The sequence below is a fragment of the Hemicordylus capensis genome, chromosome 1 (assembly GCF_027244095.1).
Source record: "Hemicordylus capensis ecotype Gifberg chromosome 1, rHemCap1.1.pri, whole genome shotgun sequence".
NCBI lineage: Eukaryota > Metazoa > Chordata > Lepidosauria > Squamata > Cordylidae > Hemicordylus > Hemicordylus capensis.
The window spans coordinates 227105376-227129057 of NC_069657.1; the positions used below are offsets into that span (position 1 = coordinate 227105376).

General features: G+C 42.1%; 2 protein-coding genes and 1 long non-coding RNA gene across 9 annotated transcripts in view; 2 read left to right on the forward strand and 1 right to left on the reverse strand.

Moving 5' to 3' along the window:
- The window catches only part of LOC128339312 (endogenous retroviral envelope protein HEMO-like), a 163645-nt gene extending 153112 nt beyond the window's left edge, over positions 1-10533 (forward strand). Inside the window, exons 3-4 of one of the 2 annotated variants that reach the window (XR_008312978.1) lie at positions 5112-5215; positions 10496-10533. The gene's annotated coding sequence lies outside the window, so the exon portion shown is untranslated. Of the gene's footprint in view, positions 1-5111; positions 5409-10495 lie in introns of those variants that run through there. The other variant, XR_008312977.1, reaches the window with a different exon arrangement.
- Positions 1-23682, reverse strand: part of PCNT (pericentrin) — a 153641-nt gene that overhangs the window by 12943 nt on the left and 117016 nt on the right. For all 5 annotated transcript variants that reach the window (XM_053282994.1, XM_053282993.1, XM_053282992.1 and 2 more), the window contains 8 exons: positions 21962-22156; positions 19640-19813; positions 18901-19096; positions 12430-12652; positions 7647-7797; positions 5477-6169; positions 2671-2948; positions 1167-1266 (listed from right to left, as the gene is read on the reverse strand). In XM_053282994.1, the coding sequence (XP_053138969.1) occupies positions 1167-1266; positions 2671-2948; positions 5477-6169; positions 7647-7797; positions 12430-12652; positions 18901-19096; positions 19640-19813; positions 21962-22156 (2010 nt within the window). The remainder of the gene's footprint in view (positions 1-1166; positions 1267-2670; positions 2949-5476; positions 6170-7646; positions 7798-12429; positions 12653-18900; positions 19097-19639; positions 19814-21961; positions 22157-23682) is intronic.
- LOC128339318 (uncharacterized) lies at positions 17434-18977 on the forward strand. 2 transcript variants are annotated; one of them, XR_008312990.1, is made up of 3 exons: positions 17434-17868; positions 18594-18667; positions 18843-18977. It is a non-coding gene; the product is annotated as an uncharacterized LOC128339318 (long non-coding RNA). The 2 variants fall into 2 exon arrangements; XR_008312989.1 differs by having other exon boundaries at positions 17434-17809.

Sequence of the window (23682 nt, forward strand, 5' to 3'; positions counted from 1 at the left end):
CTGAAAATTGCTTTGGCTTTCCACTAGTTCATAAACTAAAACAGAAGATTCAAGAAGAAGATGCCATTTACCTTAGTTACAGAAAGTTTATATTCTTAAATCATGGTCAGGATTATATTGAGGCTTCACCAGCCTCAAGTGTAACCCTCTGCATTCCAGGGCAAACTCAGGAATGTGTGACTCCATTGGAGTGACCATTATCTCCTTCTTCAAAAGAAAAGAAATCAAAGAGGAGCCTATCACAGTGAGAAAATATACCTTTTTGTTGACTCTCCCTCCCTCCCCTGAAAGTTCTAAACTCAAAACTTCTGGCTGACCACGTTCTTGGTCAAGTAACTTTTAAGAAAGACACTGAGGCTCTACACACAATCAGTGTCTAGAGCTGGCTTAGCCTGCTCTCTCCACACACAAGCAGGCACTCAGCCTTGGGCAGCTGGATTGGCCACCCACATGACTACTGGCTCCATCATGGAGCCAGTGTATGTGGGGGGATTGGGGGCCAGAAGTCCCAGGATGCCCCCAAGGCCGGAAGGCTTGTTGTAGCCTCCCGATCGTGGATTTACTCATGAGTAGCTTCAGCACAGCGTCTCATGATATTGCAAATGGGGTTTGTGGAGCGCTCATTCCGCTAACCTCGTTTAAGGGCAGGGCGACTTTGGTGGGCTAGCTACCGTTGAACCACTGGACGATGGGGGGAAACCAGGCTGGGCTCCCTTAGGGGTTTCCCCCTATCGTGAGAATAGCCTCAATGGCTTAGGCATTAACCAGTCTAGTCTTCCCCTCTGTGCTCTTGGCACAGATAAGGTCACCTGAATCCGAGTTAACCAATTCTAAACTGGAAGGCCAATATTTTGAAAAACCAGCCCCAGGGGATAGGCAGAATGCATCTTATTTGTTTGTTATATCTTTGTGTAAACCGCCCTGAGCCATTTTTGGAAGGGCAGTATAGAAATCAAATGAATGAATGAATGAATACCAATAATAATAATAATTGTGTTTTGCATAAATTTTTTATGCAAAACAAACATTTTATGTTTGCATAAAACAAAATGTCCTCCCATTTCCTGCGGGATGAAATCCATTTAATCACAGAGGCTAGCTACATTTTCTCTTTAAAAACAAATCAACTGAATAACAGTTTAAGAAAATAAGATGTACCCTCTTACCGGAACTTTGGAAGCGGTCAGTAATTCTGCTTTAAGTTCCTCAAGTATAAGCAACAAGGCTTCAACAGCTTCATCATTTGATGCAGGCCAAGTAACTGTGCTGTAAGAAGTCAAGAAAATATTCTAAATAGTTGTAGGCTACATTACATTTCCATTGAGCCAATCTATGACTGTATATCATAGATCATCTGGTGGCGACTCAGGGACAGGCCTTCTCCATTGCTGCCCCAAGGCTCTGGAAAACATTTCCTGCTGAAATAAGAGCCTTCCCATCTCTTACAAAGGCAGTGAAGACACATTTGTTCATCCAGGCTTTTAATTAGATATTGTTTTAATTGTGTTTTTAATGGTTTCAATGTTTCAATTTTAATTGTTGTACTGTTTTAATCTTTTTATTTATTGTTTTTATTGTTTTGTTGTAAACTGCCCAGAGACCTGCATTTTGGGCAGTATACAAATGTGTTACATAAATAAATAATAAAATAATATCTGTAACGTTCAAGCTTTTTAGCATAAAAACCAGACTAACAGGATATGCACTAACTTTATAAGGGATAGATGTGGAAGTGTAAAATTTCCAGAAAATTTGAAGTTACCAAGAAAGAAATACAAGAAAAATATGGAAGTTAGCAAGAATTTGGGGGGGGGGGGGCAGGATTGAAATATATACAATACTCCCCCCCGCCCAGCACCCTTTACAGGTCTAAACAGTTACAGTTTCTTTAGGAGCATTTATTTATATCCTACTTTGTTTGTAACACTGATTATGCTTGGTATGCTCCATTTTGAAGTTTCTGCTTCTTCTGATCCTTCATTTTTATCACCTTAATGACTTGGGAAAACTGAATTGCCTGTATTGAGACAAATCTCTCTATCTTTTCAAATGTTTTAAATTTCTTGATCTGCTATATTTCCAAACACAGACCAGTTTCTTTCACATGCTGTAGAAGATGGAGGAATCTGAAGCAAGAAGCTTAAGAGAGCAGAGGCCAGAACACATTTCTGAACACATTTTCTTAAATATTTTATTTAAATTCTAAAGCTATCTCATAATCCAATATTTCAGTAAACCCCTCACCAATGTCCTCCTGGAAAAAACTGGTTTCTCCCCTCAATTTCCCTCCAGGCCTTCATATCTCTAGATGGATGTAAACCAGCCATGATAAATTAATTTCAGACAGCCGAACCTCAAACGGCTTTGGCAAACCATATTTTACACATCCAGGAATTGAAACATAGAGCCAGTAAAAACCAGTAAAAAGAGTCAGTAAAAGCTGCTAATTACATTTAACAGATTTTATCCAAGGAAACACCTGATCTTTCTGGAGGGTCCAGAGGCAGTGGGCCAACTACTAGAGCCGACCAACACATTGCTTAGTAAGAACTAGAAATCATGATCTACAGCTATGGCATTTTACCATTTTCTAGAAGGAATTTTCAGTACTAAAACTACAAAAATTGTTCTCATTAAGATCCTTGGAAGTATTTTATTTAAAATACATACCTGTCTACAGCTTTATATATGAACTCAGAAAGAAAAGCAGCAGCAAAATGCAACTGTTTTCTGATGTTTTCTAGTTTCTGCTGCTCCACATGCAGCATTGCAGTATCAGCTGTAAAGGCTAAGTTGGTGTCCCAATTATTTTTTGAAGGACTTGAAGGAAGTTTGTGTTGATTTTTATGAGAATTAAGGTCTCTTTCCTGTTCCTTCAGGCCTTCTAGCATCTGCTGCAATTCCTTGAGTCTTCCAAAGTTCTGGCTCTGCTGTAATTCCCGCTCATGCTATTGGAATATCAATCAATCAATTTTATTACAGCCGTAGGCCATACAATAGACATAAAAAAGCATTAAAACAAAATATTATACAAAGTAAACATAATAAAACATAATAAAACAGTAAGCTCCGATAAATTAGACCTTAAACAAGATTTTAATCTGATAGCAACATAAAAGAATTTTGTCACCACTTTAATGACCTCATTATGTTGGTCCTCAAGACAGAAGTTCAAATAAAAGGGGCCGGCTCTTCCTGGAAATTGCTCTAACAAGGGGAATAGAAGTTCTTTCCTGGTATCACAGTAAAGAGAGCAATATAACAAATGCAAAACCGTTTCAGGGAGGCCTGCACCACAAGGGCACAAGCCAGAGTCTGGCAATCCCTTATCAAATCTTTTTTCCAAAAGGGCTGAGGGCAGCACATTCATATGGGCCCTAGTAAATTCTATCCTAAACTTTAAAAAGTGCAGGGAAGCTAGATAACTAGCACCTCTATTCCCCAAAGGGGGCATGATCCCAAAAATAAAGGAGAACAAGTCCTGTTTCCCCAAGAAACAAGATTCTGATGTGCAATGTCATGGAGACATTGTAAGAGTATATCCTTTGCCTTCTCAACTCCCATAAGTAGAATTTCAGAAGGAAATAGACCAATTTGCAGTATTTTATTGTTGACGTATGACAGCCAAGGGCTAGGGAAAGAGTCCCTCCATAAGAACCAAAAATAGGAGGGCTCCTGATATTCCAAGCAAATTTGATCCATTTAATAAAGGTAAGCTTCCATGCTTTAGAGGAAATAGTAAGGGATCCAGACTCTAAACATAGCACGGAATAAGGTACACATCTGGGTTCCACAAAAATAGCCCTAAGGAAAATTGATTGAACCCTTTCCATCTCAGATGTTATGCCCTGAATCCAGAGTGGAACCCCATAAAATAACTGAACTACAATCTTTGCTCAAAAAACCTGGAGAGCCATAGGTATCTACTGGCCTCCTTTGGAATAGTAAAATCGCAAGAGAACACTGAGGGTTTTACGTGCAATGGAGATAGAATACAATCTTTGAGATTTCCAGTTAAGATTATATTGAGAATGTATACCAAGATATTTAAATTTATAAACCTGCTCGACATTTTCCTTGTTTACCACCCACTTGTAAAGTTTCTTAGCTTTAGTAAAAACCAGGACCTTACATTTCTCATAATTAATAGATAAGGTATTCTTATTACAATAGTGGGCAAAAGCTCCCAGCAATCTAAGGAGACCAAGACGGGTCTGGGACAGAATCACCGCATCATCCGCATAGAGCAACACTGGCACATGAATATCGGCCAGTTTGGGGGCATGCAAATCCACCGATCCTAAACACTGCGCTAAATTTTTAATAAAGAGATTAAACAAAGAAGGGGCCAGAACACAACCCTGCCTGACCTCACAAGTGACAGGAATTAAATCAGTTAATGCCCCATTAGGAGCATATGCTATTGGAATAAAAATTATAGCAATTTGCAATACATCCAACATGTAAAGGGGAAAAAAAAAAAAAGCCACAAGTGGTTGGAAGAAGCTAATGAGGTAGGTCTAACGATCAGTGAGACCTGCCTAGAGAGGATTAGTGGGGAGAGCGGGCTTAGCCCGCTCTCTCCGCACACGGGCAGGTTGCAGCCTTGGGCGGCTGAACTGGCCACCCACATGACTACCAGCTCCATCATGGAGCCGGTGGAGGCTGAGGGGATCGGAAGTTACAGCATGCTCTGTGTGAGTGCACAGAGCATGCTGGAGAGACCCCCAAGCTGGGAGGCTGCTTTTTAGCCTTCCAGTCGGGAGTCTCCTCATGAGCTGCTGTGACGCAGAGCCATGCCGGTTAGCAGACCGCTCACTCCGCTAACCTGGGCTTAGGGGAGGGCTGCAGAAGCGGATTACCCACTTTGAGGCAACCGGGCTTGCCTGCAAGCCCGGTGGTTCTCACATGCCACTAAAACTGGGCTAGGCTCCCCAGCCCGATTTTAGCCGATCGTGAGAATAGCCTCATAGAATTACCATTCCCCCATGCTATGTGCTGGAGAAAAATGTTATTTGAAGCATGATGTTATGTATTGGTTTATAGATGAGTTATCCTGAGATGATAATCTCTTAGTTAACTGAATTTTTTGCTTTCACTTACACATTCAGAGTATGAAAACAAAGGCTGAACTACATTCAACAAGAACAAAGAATACTGATCAAGTCAGGGGGATCTTGACTTGTCCCTCCTGCAAACTGAGATAAGCAATCAAGTATGCAGTAGGAGATTTGGTCTCCAACATACAAAATTGAGTTGAGTGCAGCATTTCCTACAAATACACCAGAAAATGTGAAGAACCAAAGTAAGGGAATCAAACTGTGCCACAAAACTGCTTGTTTGAGATGACATTTGTTGTTACATCATAAGGTGGATTTTCAAGATAACCTTGAAAATTAGGTTTCATAACTCCCAGAACCACAGTATTTGTTATGCTACAGTTACAAAAAAAGAAAGAAAATAAGATGTTCTTTACCTGGCTTTCTTGAGCTTTCTGCAGCCCCTTTAACTTGTCACTTTCTCTTTGTTGCTCCAGCCTTCTCTCTTTTGCTCTTTGTTCTATTTGGTTCTCCTGATCTCTTGAAGATCTGAGGATTGACTGCAATTGTTCCCATTCTCTTTTCATTTGTGCCTCTTTCTCCCTCTGTATCTCAAAGGCATGGATAATGTCCTGTGTCTGATTTTGCAGAGATGCCTGTGTAACCTGTAAACTGGAATGGAGGTCTTGTTCTTTTTGAGGTTCTTCACAGCACACCTGTATTGCACATGTTTGTTTCTTGGAATCAAGTACCTGTTGCCACGTCTTCTCAATTATGGCTACTAGCTCCCTAGCATGGGACCTCTCTATATACAACTGAGCTTGAAGTTCTTGCAATGAATCTTTATGCTTACAAGATGCACATTCATTGATTCTTTTGCACAGCTGTTCTGTCAAAACACGTTCATGGTTCAAAGCACTTAAAAGCTCCAAACTATGGTGCTTCTCAAGATCTACAGTTTTCTGCAGCTCCAACAACTTCTTTTGCTCTTGGGACAATAAAGCCTCAAAGCGAGAATTCTCAATTTGAAGTTCTTTACGAAGATTACTGTTTGCTGCCTGTTCATGCTCTAAAGCCACAGACAACTGATTGTTTTGGATGCACTGTAGTTCCAAAGCAGCCTGCAGCTCCTATACAAGAGAAGAAGAAATTGTCTGTCATTACATTGCACCTTACGAGTTTGAGAGTGTGTTAAGGAAATTGTTTAGGTAACAAGCTGTACTGTAATTAAGTTATGCAAATCTAGGCACAACACATTTCTGGAGGATAATACCTCCAGAAATTTCAGGTTTTTAAATTAATTAAGTCTATCTTAAATTTAAGATGAATATTTAGATCCAGAACTGGTTGATTTGTAACTATAATAAGGAAAACTGGACTTACTGTGATTTGCACAAGTCAAAAAACAAAGGGGACATTTTGCCCTACTTTGTAGGGAAGAGCTAGAGCCTGGAGGTGTATCCACATACAGACTGAAACACTAGTCTTGACCATCCCTACACAGGCACTCGAATAGAGAAACCGACTGTGGACGGGATAGTCATGGATGTGACTAACAATGACTATGACTATGACTAACCAGGATGGAATTTTATACCTTCCCACTAAAGGCAGCAAAACACACAGATGTCTTGACAGCTAGAACTCTCTGGATCTCTCCAAATTCATGCTGAAGGCCTATTATGCCCTCATTTAGATATCTTTAACCCTTCCCAGTGTAGATAGGTTAAAGACAGGGAAAAAAATCTGGTAAGATACTGAATTGACTTTGGGAACAAAGAATGGATCTAGTTCCAGCACCATTAGGTCCTTATAAAAGATGCACAACTACTCCTTGATCGTACTTGTCAAGAGCGCATTTTTGCTGCTGCCACCAAGAACAGACCTGAGAAAACTTCTTGAAAATATCTAAATCACATTAAGATCAATCTTCAATTCCCTTCAGGAAACATTTATCATATGGTGATAAACGATAGGCTGTTGTCCCAAGCACTCCACATCCTACTGATAGCTTCTTTAAAGTGTTCCTACAGTATCCGTGCAGCAGGCTGTTTTGCACCTTGGTACCTCCAGGTGTTGCTGGGAGATTTTGCACTGGGAAGAACCATTTGATGAGTAATTTTTAGAACAGAGAACACTTTATAGGAAAACACTTTAAAGAAGCTATCTGCACATCCATGGTATGTAACCTGGCCCATGGCACTAAATCTATGTTTACAGTCATGAAAATTCACTGTTGAGCTTGACCCACGAGGCCAGCTTTGTGTTCTTTATTTATCTTTGCTTGCCTGTCCAAAGCAAAAAGAGGATCTTCTATTGGCTATGTCAAAAACCACGCCCATACACAGTGCATGAGTTCTTGCATAGGCTTGGGGAAGCTATTGTCTGCCCCCAAGTGCCATCATGTCCCAATCTTAAAATCAATCCTCTTTTCTATCTAACCCATTCTCTGGTATAAAAAGCAATTTTAAAAGTCCTAAATAAACCAGTGTAGTGTATTCTGATGGCTGAATTGGGGTTTTGTTGGTAAGCATATGGAGGCACAGTAGAACAGAACAAATAAGCTTCAGTAGCACCAGGAGCTATAATTTTCATGCAATATATTACCTCTATTGCTTTTGACTTCTCATCCTCTCTTATCTTATGCTGATGCTGTTGTTCATCTAACATATTCTGTAGCTCTCTTTCTTTAAGGTGCTCATTCTGCAAGTCTTGAAGCACAGCTGCCATACATCTTTCTTTATCTTCCAGTTCAGAACTAGAGTAAGTTATAAAAGTTATGGAAATCATTCTCAAGCTCCTTACACCAACCCACATAATTCTGCTTTTTCAACAAAACCTCTAGTGACTGAGCAAGGAAACAGACCTTTCATGCCAGTAAAGGACCACATTTTGCTTTCCTCAATGCCAATTTTTAATAATTGTTAAGAAAAGCAAGAGTGTGTGGGTTTTTTTTTTAAAAAAAGTTTTAATACTTATAATACTACTCTTTTGAGGGGCTCTGATCCAAGGTACTGACCAAGTGCAAACTTGCTAAGCTTCAGCAGTGATGCAGCATCAAGTTCTTCCTGAACATCACTAGATCATCAGAAAAGCATGTTTTAAAAAAATATTTGAATATCTTTTCAACATAGCTTCACAAATCAGAGCACTGCTTGATATAAGCAGTGAATTCTCTGTGACTCCATAACTGAAAAGATTATTTATCCCTTTACAATATACATAACAGAAGTCAGGGAGAGGTAATGCAGATGAAAGAGCAGAGCTACATGGACTGGACAGGACAGAATTTGAGATAAGAACTCTTTTACAACAACTGTGTGGGTAGACTGTACAATAATAAATGAAACCACAACCAGATGAAGCAAGCAAGCAAGCAAGCATCATCATCATCATCATCATCAATTTTATTACAGCCATTGGCCAGCAAAAATAGACGTAACTAATATGTCCAATACAACAATCAATAAACAATGCTAAAACACAATAAAACAAAATACAATCACTCATAATAAATTACTTAAAAGCAATAAACAGCTCTCGCAATTAAGCGCTTAACAGGGACCTTAACCTAATGGCAATGTAGAAAAATTTAGCTACAATTTTTGTAATCTCAGAGCCTGAATCCACGAGACAGTAATATATATAAAAGAGCTCACATCTTCCAGGAAATTTGAGTAACAGAGGGGAAATAAGTTCTTCTCTGGCATCCCAATACAAAGAGCAATATAACAAAACATGGGTGACAGTTTCCAGGAGGCCAGCACCACAAGGGCAAAAAGGCGTAACAGGATGATCTTTAGCAAACCTCCGTTCCAAAAGAGAAGAGGGCAACACATTAAACCGGGCCCAAGCAAATAAAACCCGAAATTTAGAAAAATGCAGCGTTGTTAAATAATTAGCACCTCTATCTCCCCAAGGTAGCAAAATCCTAAAATGAAAAGGGGAGCAAGTCCTATTGGCCGAAGACATAAGTTGCTGCTGTTCAATATTGTGCAACCGGAGAAATAATATTTCCTTCACCTTATTATATTCCCAAGTGAGAGGTTCTGAAGGAGAAAGGCCCAGTTGCATAATTTTGTTATTTACGTATGTTAGCCAAGGGTTAGGATAAGAATCCACCCATAAATATTGGAAAAAATAAAATTCCTGAATCTCTGAACAAAGTTTACTCCATCTAGCAAAAGTAAGCTCCCAGGCTTTACAGGCTATGGAGAAAGACCCAGATTCCAAGCATAGAACAGAGTAAGACACGCACCTAGGCACTGCAAAGATTGCTCTTAAAAAAAATAAAAATAGACTACTCTCTCCAGTTCAGCTGTTACTCCCTGGATCCATAACAGGACTCCAACAAGTAATTGGGCCACAATCTTAGCACGAAATACCTGGAGTGCCATGGGAACAAACTGACCCCCTTTAGAGTAATAAAATCGCAAAAAGGCACTGAGAGTATTGCGGGCTATATAAACTGAAGACAGCCTATGGGTTTTCCAATTTAGATTATATTGAAATAATATGCCTAAATTTTTATAGTTGTAAACCTGCTCAATGCGGTTCTGATTTATTACCCATTTATAGAATTTCCTGGTTTTAGAGAAAACCAGGACCTTTGTTTTTTTGTAATTAACTGTTAGTTTGTTATCATTACAGTAGCCGGCAAAAGCGCACAACAGTCTTTGCAGACCTAATCTGGACTGAGATAGCACAGCTGCATCGTCAGCATAGAGTAGAACGGGAACTCATTTGTTAGCCAACTTCAAAGCATGGGAATCCACACTCTCCAGAAATGGAGCCAGATCATTAATAAAGAGATTAAAGAGTGTCGGGGCCAAGATGCAGCCCTGTTTGACCCCTCGAGTAGAGGGGATTGAATCAGTTAGGGCCCCATTGATAGCATATCTAATCTGTAATGAGGAATTAGAATAAAGCTGCATCATCAGAAATAGCAATCTCTTATCTATTGTTATTTTTCCAAGTTTGGACCATAATACTGTAAGTATCTGGAGATAGAATCAAACGTAGATTTTAAGTCGATAAAGGCAACAAATTTGCATTTGGGGCCACTAGAGTATTTCTTTGCTAGATGGTGCAGGATCATACAGTGATCGAGAGTAGAGCGGCTTGCTCTAAAGCCCACTTGTTCAATCCCGAGAATTTGATTTTCTGAAATCCATGCTTCTAGCTTATTCAAAAGATACAGAGCATCCAACCACTGACAACAAACTAATGTCGATAATTAGATGGATCTGAATGGGCACCATTTTTGAATATGAGAAAAACTATTGCTGTTTTCCATTGCTCTGGTACAACTCCTGAACTATTAATAGATGTAATTAAATTAGCTAGAACTAAAGCCCACCATTCTATATTGGCTTTTAATAGTTCAGGAAGAAGAAGATCAGGACCAAGAGCTTTTCCAATTTTAAGACAACCTATTAAATTCATTATTTCTGCAGGAGTAACAGGAAGCCAACGGGGCAACTCCCCAATCAGAGGAGGAACAAAGATCTGGCTAGGCTGGGCATCATTACAGATCACAAAAAAGTGAGATTCCCATGATCTAGCCGGAATTCTACAAGGCATATTAACCCGGCCGGTTTCCGAAACCAATCTCCAAAAAGTATGGCTATCTTTATTAGTAGTAGCCATAATAAGCTTGTTCCAGACATTTCGTAATGCTTGTTGTTTAGCAAATTTGAGACTACTTTTGTACGCCTTTTTAATCTGATAATAGATTGGTGGGACTATTTGTTCTGTACCCAATCTATATTCTCTATAGATACTCAGCAGTTGTTTGCGTAAAGCCCTGCAACACAGATCAAACCAGTTATTAGCTGCTCTTTTACTATAAGCCTGTGAAGAATGTAGCTTACTACAGTGTAGAAACTTTTGCATAAGAGCAGTTTCTAATTTTCCATAAGCAACAATTATTTGAGGTCCCATGTGAGCTTGCACAATGGAGTCAAATAAATCTCTACCTTCGGGAGAATCATAAAACCTGGAAATCTCATTTTCTACCTCCTTTGACAATTTTATTTTACACCTTAGATTGGCAGAACTATCCTCAAAAGCACAGGGGAACAAATTACCCCTCCTTTCCTGAGGAAGATCTAAATAGATGTTCACAGGGAAATGAACACTAGAAATTTGCTCACCCACTTCAAAGGAGGATTTGTAGGGAAGGATAGATTTGGAAGCCATAACATAGTCCACAACATTATTTCCCCACGAGGAAAGAAACGTATATTCCCCAGGAATATTGTTTAAAATGGTCAACTCATGTATCTTAGTTAAATAGAGCAATTGGGCTCCTGATGAGTTGATACATTGTCTTTAGAATAACGGTTAATGAGAGAAGCACCACCTATACAATCTCCCCATTTCCAAAAATGCGAGGCCATCAACGTTTTATCATCGGTACCACATCTGGAGTTAAAATCCCCCATAAGAATTACAGAAGCATGGGGAAAATTCAATAATGCTTCCGTTATATATATAGATATCCAACTGTTCCCAGATCAAAGTAGTGGAATTAAGTGATTGACTGGGAGGCAGATAAACATTGACCAATAACAAGTCTCCACTCCGAGCCTTGATCAGAATCGCCATAGCATAGGGGGGGCAGGTCAGCTAATCGGATGGATTCTACATTCAAGGCTAGCGATATACAACATGCTAAGCCAGCCTTCAGCCTTCCCCTATTGGTATCCGAGTGGGCTTTCAGTGAGTAGATAGTATAGCCACTGATGTTGATCTCATCTTTCGTCCATGTCTCCTGAAACACTAGAATATCCCACTGTTGGATAAAAGTAATAAACTCTACGTCATTTCTCTTAGCAAGCAAGCAATTATTTTAAAATAGAATTGCCTTTAAAGGCAATTTAAAGTTAACCCCTGCTAACTGAGCAAAGAGACACCTTTTATAGTGCTGATTCTATAACCACTTTAACAAATGTGGTAATAGAAAAAGTGGTTTTAAAAGGGGGAGGGCAACTGGACCTATCCAACCCCAGCACAGCATCCCTTCAGTGGCAGCTGCTGGTTTCTGCCTTGTTTCTTTATAGATTGGGTACAGGGGACCATCTTTTTTATGATTTATTTATTTTTCTATGTAAACTGCTTTGAGGACTTTGGTTGAAGAGCGGTATATAAGTATTTGTCATGGTAGTTAGTAATTAAAAGAGAATTTCCTTTAAAAGGCAATTAGTGTCAAAAGAGAATCTGAACATCTGGTACTACAGGATGATTTGGGCCCAAAGCATTAAAATTAAGTTCAGTGAGGTAGTGTTACAATGCAAACTGAAAGTACAGCTCCCCCAATTCAGAACAATGCTGCAGTAAATTATTTAACACACAAACTGGTTGTGCAGAGTTCACTTGAAATCCTTACCTGTACTTGATTACTTTCTTTTGGAGTTCCTGTATAGATTCTTGTAGCCTCTCATTAGTTTGCTTGCTTTCACAGATATCTGATTTCAAGTTCACTATTGCAGTGTGTTCCTTTTTCAATAGTTCGTGCATTTCAGAGGTCTTCTCTTGTTCACACTTTAGAGAAGTTTGCAAATCACTTGCAATGGACTTCTCCTGCTGAAGTTTATATTCTAGTAATTCAACTGAACAAGGTTAAAAAAAATTAATGAAAAAATCTATCAAAACTGTTCCAATAACTTAAATGTAGAAAAACAGTAATTGAACTAAATAATGAAGTTTTTCAAAAAGACAACTTTAAGCAAGTTTTAAAAGATTAATATGGGCTAAAGTTAATAGAGGCACCTTTTAAAGTAGCATAACATTTTTCCAGTAGCTGTTGCTGGTGCTTACCTTTGAGGTTTTTTTGATTATGAAACCTTTGGGGGATTACCTTTTTGTAAAATTTCCTATTTAAAAAAAATAGCCTCCCCCCATGTGAACCACTTTGAGAACTGTTTTGTTGGAAAGTGATATAAATAACACCACCAATGCCAAGTTGCACTCCTGTTTAGTGACAGCAGTGGTTTTTTCATACATTTCTGTGAATCTGTCTTGGAACTCTTAAGGAGCCATCAAAGTCAAGTCCTGTAGCAAAGTGTCCCACAAATAATGATTGTCCGTGGCCAAGCAGGCCGCATAGTTAGCTATTCTTATTGCCAAACTGGCAGTGGAATAGATCTTCCTAACCAATAACATCAATTTTCCTTCCCTCCTTATCAGAAAGCATAGTGTGACGGCGGCCAGATTTTGACAAGGATGCACAATCTACTAAGGAGTTTGGGCACTGGAGGCAAGTGTTGTCTTCTTCCCGAATTCTATATAAGCCTTCTAGGTGTTTAGACGTAGAGGTTTGCAGCACCTCCCATGCAGACTGTGCCGCTTAAGTTATCACAGGAAGCATCGGGAGTGCAACAGGATGGAATGTTTTGGCAGCCGCCATCATGTTGTTTTAAGGTCAGGCCGAGGGCCTCTGCCATCTCCCTGATCTGGGCATAATATGACTTCAACTCCTCCAAAGGGGAGGTTGAAATCTTTGGTGGCACATCCAAGGGTGGATCTGGATGTGAGGGATGGCTTGCCCCTTCTCTGCTGCCTGGAGCCGAGGACATCTCTGATTGGGTTATCATTCCCACATGCTCACAGGCAGGATTAATTAAAAGGGTTACAAGCCTTAAGAGCCCAGGACAGATAACGCCGCTCAGTTCTTTTAGTCCTGCTGCACTCCTAGGCAGATCTCCATATAACTTCTCCGTAATATTATATATAGCATTATTGTTTTTATTTCAATCTTCACTCTTTCTCTTGTTTGTCGCCATTATCCCCCGTCTCCATTCTCTCCCTGCCTTTAATCCTCGAATGCTGTTAAACAAAAAAACCCCTCTTCTTCCATCCCTTTCTCCTTTATATGCCTATGGAGTGCCGTCAGGCTATTAGGCATATGGAGCAGAGTGGGTTTCCCGCTCTCAGCTAGGGCCTCGGGATTGCCACTTGTCGTGTCACTGCCATTAACGGCCATGTTGCGTGGCCAGGAAGATACGGGGGTGCCGGATCAGGTCCCTCTCTGAACGTGGGGTAGGATGCCAGACCAGGTCCTTCACTACTAGCTTGTGCGATGTGGAGTTTGACTAGAGCTCAGAGAAGAGTGGAGCCAGTTAGAATGGGCCAGGCTTCATCCTTGCTACCACTGCTGCCGGACTCCAGAGAGCAAGTACGTGCTATTTCCACTGCCAAAGCCAACGGCTCTGCAAACGGCGGCATGACAGTTTTGGCAGGAACTTCGGGAGCTGCACACACTCTTCGGTGGGGAGAGCCACAGACTGCCAGGGAGCAAGAACCGGGCATCGGAGGGAGGCTGCTTCTTTGGGACAGAGAGAAGCAACTGCAGCACCGGTGAGATCCCTCCTTGTCAAAGCTAGCCAGAACGCCCCTCCAATTAGCTCCCAAACTTTACAAAGTGTCAGCTTTCCCCAGGAAATGCCCACTACCTGGCAAAATTGGATTAGAGAAACGTTGGCATTGTCCTTAAAGGGAGTGATGCAAAGGGAGAAAAGGGGCAAGGGACGTTCCCCCTCCTCTGAGGAATCTGAGAGTCATGCACCCAGAAAGGCAAGGCACAAGAGAAAGCACACTAGTGGAGCTAGACATGATCAATCATCTCCTCAGCAGGCTGTTACCAATATGGAAGGGTGTGTTTGTGTTCATCTGAGGGGTCTGGAGGAGAATCCCCCAATCCTATGCCTAGTACCCCATTGCCTTTGCTCCCCACGCCTCCTGATACAAGCACACTCGATTCTACTATTATAATACAAAGAGTTGTACCTGAAACAATTAATCTTCCTATTATACCTGTGGAGACACCACCTGGGGATCCAGGATGGGACCCACTAACAAGGAGGAGGGAGAATGGTCAGATGGCCAGGAAAACCCAGCATCCACATTATCCCAACGTTCATCTGCTCAGGAGGACTTTGCATCCCTTGTGTCCAGGGCTGTTAATACCTTGGGGCTTCAGCCCTCAACCCCTTCTGAATCGGTTCCACCCACTAAGGGAACACTTGTTTTCCCTAAACAAAAGAACAGAGAACTGGCTCTACCCTTACCCAAACTCTTCGCTGACAAAGTTAAGGAGGAATGGCTACTGGCTACCTCTAACTGAAAATCTGTAGCAGTGGCCAATAAATATTATTCATTTCAAAAGGAGGCAACAGATATGTTCAAAGTGCCCCCTAGGGATGTACCAGTGGTCGCCCTGTTAAATGGGGCGCTGCTACCCAGGGATGGGGAATCAGCATTTAAAGATCAAAATGATTAAAAAAAATAGAATTCTCATTTAGAAGGGGAAAATGAAGCATCATCCCTATCGATTAGGGCCTAAGCGGCTGCATCTATGTTGTCCCGTGCCTTGGTGGTGTGGTTAGACGATCTGATTCAGGATCCTCCATTGGACATATATAGCTTAAGACATCAACTCATTAAAATACAAAAGGCTCAGGCATTTGTCTCAGGTGCAACTCTAGATGCTATAAGGTTTTCTTCTAGGGTTTCTACGGCTACAGTTGTAGGATGGCATAACTTGTGGCTGAAGCATTGGCTGGTGGATGCGGCATCTAGGACAAATCTGGCCGCAGTGCCCTATGATGGGGTAAAGCTCTTTAGGGAAGAGGCTCTCAAGGAGGTACTGGTGGAGTCAAAGGACAAACGTAAGGCCATGCCTCGACCTCCAGGCCCAAGCTGGCACAAACCTCCTTCAAGGAGGACCTTTCAGTTTCAGTATCAGCCCTTTCGATCTTTCCTACCCTCCTTTCTGGGGGAGGGATGGCTCACCCCATCTGAATCTGTGTCAGTGGATTCGGATGAATAAACATCGCCCCCAATCTCCAATGGAAGAACCACAGGAGGCATCATTTTCTTTTTCTTTGGCACCATTGGTCGTACAGGAGATTGTTGAGGCAGCAGCATGGGCTCCTCTGGAACCTCTCGTGGCCTGGGAGCAGGAGTACTTGGTTGTGATGCAGGAGGCTGCACAGGTTGTATTGGTTGATCTGGCACACCAGCTTGTGTCTGGCAGGCAGTGGACATAGTAGACACAGTAGTAGTAGTAGCAGCAGTAAAATGCGTTACCTGCTTTCCTGGGGCAACCCACAAAGGGTGCTGCAGAGCCTGCTGAGCCTTCCACAGCTAATATTTAGCATAATCATCTGGCAATGCAGTAGCAGGAGTATGGCGAAAACCACATGAATATGTAATCTCCCTGTGACCCTGGTGGCTAGGCACTCCCTGCTGCCAGAGCCCCTGAGAGCTCACATACTCTACAGGCGACTTCCAAGTTATAGATGGCACTGTCGCCATTGCAACTGGCCCTGTTGTACACATAAACAATTGAAAAGACCTTGGTACCACAGGGTCTGGAACCTGCAAAGGAGACATCAGCTGCACAGGCATCGTAGTCCCTGATGCAGCAATACACAGCGGCAACATTGATGGCATCTTCAGAATTGACAGCGGAACCTCCTTAACATCCTGTTTGATATTGAGTCCGCTGCTCAAAAAGCTTTGAAAATTCTACCCCGAGTGGGTACTGTTTGTTGAATCTTCAGCATAGCCAGTAAAGTATCAGCTGTATTTGGATCCAAAGATGCGCCATCATCCTGATCATGGTCTGAAGTGAAGTCAATGAAGTCTCCTCTCCCCACATGATGCTGTTGTCGTTGTGTTGGTGTTGAAGGGGATTGCACTGGTGTTTGTGCTGGACACAGGTGAAGTTCCCTTCTGGGTTGCACTGCTGCAGCAAGTAGCAAGCGCGGTAAACCTGCTGACATTGTGGTTGGTATCGAAGGCACAGTCGACACTGAGCCTGGGAAACAGGAGCCCTGCTCCATTAACGTCATAGTAGAGATCGTGGTTGATGCTGGTGGCAGAATTTCCGACGTCGATGTCAAAAGCTGCCCTTTCGATGTGGATGGACCAGCCATTGACACTGAAGGCAGGCTATAGCTCTGTAGCGTAGCTGGAGAAAGCGTGCTGTCCTTTGATTTAGAATTGCTCCGATGCTTCTTTTGTGACAGAGAATCTTTCTCCTCATCTGAGGAGTGTTTCCTTTTTTGGTCCAAGTTCAATACGAATACATATGAATTTCTTATCTCTCTAATGAATCTGGATGAACCATGGAGCCAGCAACGAGGTATTGATGCTTTGGTAGTCAAATAAAAACTGAGAAAACGGTGCCCCCAACTGCCAATTTCAACGGAAGCACGAAGCACGTGCAAGACAGAATGGGTGTCATGCGGAACTAGTCAATTTACCCACAAGGTACCTGCACAAGCACAGAACCCATTCCTTATGAATGCAACGGATCATGATCCAGATCAAAATATATCCCTGGTATGCATGTTACCTGAGCAAGTAGCTGAGCTGAGATGAAAAAACTTAAGTTAGCAATAAAGACAGGAGACCCTACTCTAACTTGTATCTTGCTTTATATGCAAAAATCTTTTGGGGGGGGAATCTAAAATCTTAAGCGTTAATAGCTGGTTAGTTTATTGCTTTCATCATTTTTAACTGAGGTTGTAGCAAGTAAAAGGAATCATGAAAAAGGTTGTATCTAATGGTGAACATTGTTAGTTTACTGTGTGAACTAACTGCTATTGCAGCCCCATTAACGGCATGGAGGCCGCCATTTTGTTCCCCCAGCACGTGATGGTGGCCGGCCAATGGGAGCAGGGGAGCGGCTGTGGTGATTCCGACTGTGGAATCACTGATTCTTCCAGTAGAATTTCATTGGAGGTTCTGCCACTTTGCAGGTGAGTGGGGGTTGGGGTAGGTTGTCTTATAATGGTGCTTGACGGGATGGCTGATTAGGGTGAGTGGGAAGCTGAGGAACAACCCTGCAGGTTTTGCGGTCCTTGGACTAGGATCTGCCCCTACTCGGAGGCTGGCTGGGCCTACCACTCAGTGTTTTGTGGCCTGGGTGGGGCGGGGCTGGCTAGCCTCACCTTGACAGGGATAAGACCTTGTGGTGGTGAGGATGTCCAGACCTGGAATCGGGCTGAATCAACACCCAGTCCTTCGCCCTGCAATGGGCAGTCCTCCTTTTGAGGCTGACTGACATGGGTGGTACCACGTGGGTTTGGTATGCTCCTCGTTGCAGGTTAACTGTAACTTTAATTAATAAAAATGGCCCTAGTTCTTCCAATCTTATGTGTCCTGTCATTATTGGGGCCTGGGTGTGCAAGTGTACATACACACATGTAATGAATGGCAGATTAACAGATTCAGTTCACAGACATAGTTTGTTTTTGTGTTATTGGGGGTGGAGATTAACTACACCAAGAGTTTTTATGTGTCAGACCCCTTCTCCCTCCCTCCCTAAAGAGTTTAGACACCTTACCCCTTCAGAAGCAGAATGGGGTGCAACTGTCTATTAAGTTAACCCTCTGAGTCCATGAACATTCCACTCCATCAGGTTACAATGGGGCAGTTTTGGGTTTCTTTGGTCCCCTTAGATCCTTCCCCCTCTTATTTTTGTGAAACTGCCATATCTATTGGTGACCCCCAAGTCTGAAAGTGCCTTCCTCTTGCCCACAGGTGCTCCAGTTATGTGCCCATAAGGATTAACACATTTCCAGCTCTTTCAGAAATAGAAAGGACTTCGAAAGCAAGTATAGACTTCCTAATTGCACATTAACAGTTGATTTTGTCTATAATGAACACACCAATAAGAAAAAGCTTCTTGTTACTCTAAAAACTGCTACAGATGCTTCTTTTTTGTTCTCCATAAAAGTGCTTGCAAAATGAAGACTATTGCAGCCTTCCTAACTTTGACATTTTTTTCAGTCACATGAAACAATGCTGAGAAATAAAGAAAACCTGACAAGCTTCTTCAAGTTATTACCCTGCCTTCGAAGCTGATGTTCTTGTTGACTACCATGATTCTCAGTATTAATCAGAGTTTCTTGGACTTGCTGCAGCTTCTCCTGACTTTGAAGACACATCAGTCGCAACTGAGCTTGAAGGTCTTGTATTTCAGAAAGTAAGCTGTTCCTGTCTGAAGACAAAAGATGCTCCAGAACTGTCTTTTGCTGTTTTCCCTGAAATGAAATCAAGCCCATTTCACATACTCTAGATTTTTAAACAGTGTATAAATTCCAGAGTACAAATTAACTGTATTTTCCATTAAAAAACTACAATTCAAAAGTCTTACAAGCTAAGGTTTATGCCTCAACATATAAAAGGGGGAAACCTCTCAAGTAAAGGACTGGAGCAGCATGGTCCGGAGATGGAATAAGTAGCTCAAGCTGCAGGTGCCCTGGATTCGTAAGACAAGGCTGTTAATTATGCAGAATTAACAGATCTAACCAAGTAGCATAACTTAATTGTCTCAGCACAGAATTTGGTTTTCATCGTATAGATTTTGGATCTAGAATATATCCTGTTCATACATAGGGTGGGGGAAGGGGTGTCAATATGTAAAGATAATGGTAATCAAATAAAATATTTAAAAACCCTTTTGCTCTCAGTGTTATGTATTTATTCTAAAGTCCAGATTAAGAAGACAAGTTTAACAATGTGAAAAAGGAATCTACAGTGCTTTGTTACAAAATGACTAAGGAAATATTTCACATTTTTCATACTTGTTGTTCCACCATATGCTCCAGCTTTTGTACTAATGAGCCTTCATCTCCAGCTTCCAGATTGCAGAAATGTGACTGCAAGTAGCTTTGTAACAAGTTCCGTTCCTTTTCCAAGACAAGCTGGACTGCCTGAAGTAGTTCTCCTCTCCAGTCAAAACAAGCAGACGGATATTCCTACAGGGAAACAATTTCCCCCAGAAGCAAAAAAGGTTTCCATTAGGCCTATGCAGCGGGAATCAGAGGGAAGTTATAACACGGGCTAACCCTGCCCCCCCAAAGGCACGTGGAGGTGGACACTCCTGTTGTCGTCGTTTCTGGTGTGGAGGGCAGGAAACGCCTTTCTACTGGAACCGGAATCTTTCCCATGGAGAAAGAGCTGGGAGGAGCTACAGTTCCCAAGTACCCCAGCATGCTCTCCCAGTCTCTCCTATGCAGCTGTTGGCTCTGGTAGAAAGCCCCACCCCACCTGCACTGGAAAGAGCAACTACTGCCTGGTACTGGGAGCACCTGCCTCTGCAAACTGTGGGGGGGGGGCATGCGGGGAGGAGTGCATGTTGGGGCTTTTGACTAGGGATGTGTGAGTCAGCTCGCTTCAAGCAGCGCTCAACATCGAGCTGGCCTGGTCTGGGCAGTCTGAATTTGAACTGCCCCCCAAAGTGGGAAGCTGGTCCAAGTTCAAACCCCCACCCCCCGAGTTCGAAGAACTGGCTTGCAGGTTGGCTTGGGTATACTTGTTAAGAGGAATCCTTGAGGATCTGTACTTTTAGAGGTGGTGGCAGGGAGTGGCTGTGGGGGCTCCTCCAAGCCCCCCGGTGGCTTCCCAAATGACAGCTCAGGTGAAGCTAATGGCCTCTGTGCATGCGTGCAGTTCACAAAAATTGTCTCTGCACGTGAGCAGAGAGCCAAACCAGGCCACAGCCAGCCTGGGCTATTTGGGAGGCCAGAGGGGGGCTTGGAGGAGTGCCAACAGCTGCCCCCTCCTCTAAAACTGACCCCTGCTAACTTGGCAAAGAGGCACCTTTTAACATGGCAATTCTCTTTATCTATCAGGGGAAGAGCAGCTGGCCCTACCCAACCCCAGCACAGTATCCCTTCAGTGGCTGCTGCTGGGGCCAACCTTGGGTTTCTTTTTAGATTGTGAGCCCTTTGGGTACAGGGATCCCTCTTATTTATTTATTTATTTATTTATTTATTATTTCTCTGTGTAAACCACCCTGAGCCATTTTTGGAAGGGCGGTATAGAAACTGAATAAATATTAATATTAATAATAATTGGGAAGGACTCGATGTCTGGATAAAACAAACCAGGCAGTAACACCTGTCTGACTGTGTAAACAAGAAGTAATAATAATAGTATGGAGGCCGACAGAGGCTGCTTTCTTTACCTACCCCACACACTCCTGCGCTGCCATTTATACCATTAGGATTAGGGATGCCCTTTACTTGTAAAGAGGAATCCTCAAGCATACCCAAGCCAGCCCGGGAACCAGCTCAGCCCGGTTTGATGGATGAACCAGACTGGGCCCAGTTCAACCTAGACCAAAGCCAAACCGGTTCAAATACAGATTGGATTCGAACCCAACTGGCCAGCTCACACATCCCTACTTTTGACTGATTCCCAAGGCACAGGCCTAATTTTCATACTGTGTTGACTTTTCTCCTCAGAGATTGCAATTTTCTCTTTGTTTCCCTCATTCACCTACTCCCCATTCAAAACATAACACTCCCTCACTCCCTGAACCATTATACAAATTGCTACAACAATTAATATGCCAGCATACCACCATATACAATATATCCCCCCCACCCCCCCAAATCTGGCCAGGTTATAGTGCTGATCAGGCCAAGTTTTAAGGAACTGGGACAAATTATCTTGATTTTACAAAGACTTAGAACGGCCAGTTGTAATGGTAGAATGCTGCATGACCCCTTACTTTAACTATCCAGGCATGCTTCCATCTATATCATCTCTAGGATCCATCTAGGCCAGAAACCATAAAAGGTTCTCTAGCAAGGGCTTGTTTGACCAAGCAGCAGCAGAATGTTTGTTTTGTGATGCAACATATCTATAGTTTTGTGTTTATCAGTGGTGGCATTACTGCTGTCTGCCTTGACTCGTGTGTTTGTGACATTTCAGAAGATTCAAGCAGCTTCAACTGCCCCATCAGCCTCTTCAGCTCATCTTTCTTTGCCAGGCTTCTGAATTCTCTGGCAAGCAGGTGCTCAATTTCTGGGATCCCCCCACAATCTAATAAAAACAAAAACCCCTCAAAAATTGCTAATTGACTTTAAGGGAAGAAAACTCTCTTACAAACCATGTACCTTGTCATCTTTATTTGGCTCTTTATTGAGGTAATCCTTCAGTGACTGTACTGTTTCAAGCAAGGTTAATCTCTCTCTTTGCCATCCTTGCATTGATAGTGCCTGCTGGACATTGTTTTTATCATTAGGAGGCAGAGAGTTTTCTGACAAGACCAGTATTTTGTAGCTCTCTTCATATACCATCTTCAGGACATTCTGAAAGGGATAAACACATGTTAACCAGTAACAAGACAGACATTCCAGACTCATCAAGACACTTACGAACTCATTGCTTATTATTACAATGGATCACGATCCAGATCAAGCAGACATTCTAGACTCATCAAGACATTTACCACCTAAAATAGCTCTGTCTTATAGTTTGCAAACATCGTACAATTTCTTCCCACCACAACCGCAGTACCATCCTTTCAGGGAGGAGGGATCTATGTTGCAACTGGCCAGCTTCACGAGGAGAATAAGCAGAATGCATTCTAGTATAGTGTATTCCTAATTCATCTGTTTACATCTGTAAATCACAGAGTATTATAATGAGAAAGAGAAGAGAGGGGAACTCAAAGCAACTGTAAAAACAGACCAGAATGAACTCTATATCTCTACAATTCAATTTAAAATGGATAGAGCAGCTGCCAAGGTCCATGGTATTTCCTAGAGAATTCTGAATATCTTGTGATGGACAATCCTACTGCCAATGATGATGTGGAAGAGCAGGGACTTATGTTCTCAGAAAGCAGTTCTTCTACCATTAAAATGGTGTCCAATATATGAGCTACTATGTTTGATAGTGACCTAAGAAGCCCTAAGACAGCCCCGAAGAGCTAATAATTTCACTGTGTTGGTCACTCAAAACAATTCAGCCTGAATGTCCTTGGTACTAATTTCAATACCTACTCATGAAGCTTAACCACACAGTGTACTTGCGTATGGAGACGGCTTGCACATCAACAGAATTTCCATTTATTTCAGTTTCCCACAACAGAAGCATATTACATATAGAATCAGTCAGGCATTGGATAGCATTTAAAACTCGGGCTGGTTTGAATATTTGCTAGGTTTTGCTTCTCAAGTGTAGCATGTTCAGTGCAGCCAAGCAGATCATCATAAAAATCAAAACAAAATGCTTAAGTCACTGAATATTTGATTTGTTTCAATGCTGTTGAAACAGCATTTCTTTTGCTTCCCTGATTACTGCTGCTTCTTGGAGCAGTAAAATAAATAAAGTAGATGTGCTAACATTCATTCAGAAGAACTGACCTGTCACATAGGAAGGTGCCTTATGTCAGAGTCTCTAAATGTAGGCCAACAGAAATAAACACTGCCACCTCCAGATGAGAACAAGTAATGTCTCTATTAGCACATGCTTATGGGATGAATTGGGAGCCACCTAATGGCACTACAGGAAAATGACCAGCAAGTCAGAAATTGCCTGTTCGAATCCCCGCTGGTATGCTTCCCAGACTATAGGAAACACCTATATTGGGCAGCAGCGACATAGGAAGGTGCTGAAAGCCATCATCTCATACTGTGCAGGAGATGACAATGGTAAACCCCGCTTCTATCAAAGACAACCACAGGGCTCTGTGGATGCCAGGAGTCGACACCGGTGCGACAGCACACTTTACCTTTATGGGATGAACTACTGCACCCCAGAAATGTTAAGCTTGTTGTTGTTGTTGTTGTTTCCTTACCCCTGTGTTTCCCATTCTTTGCAAGTAACTGTG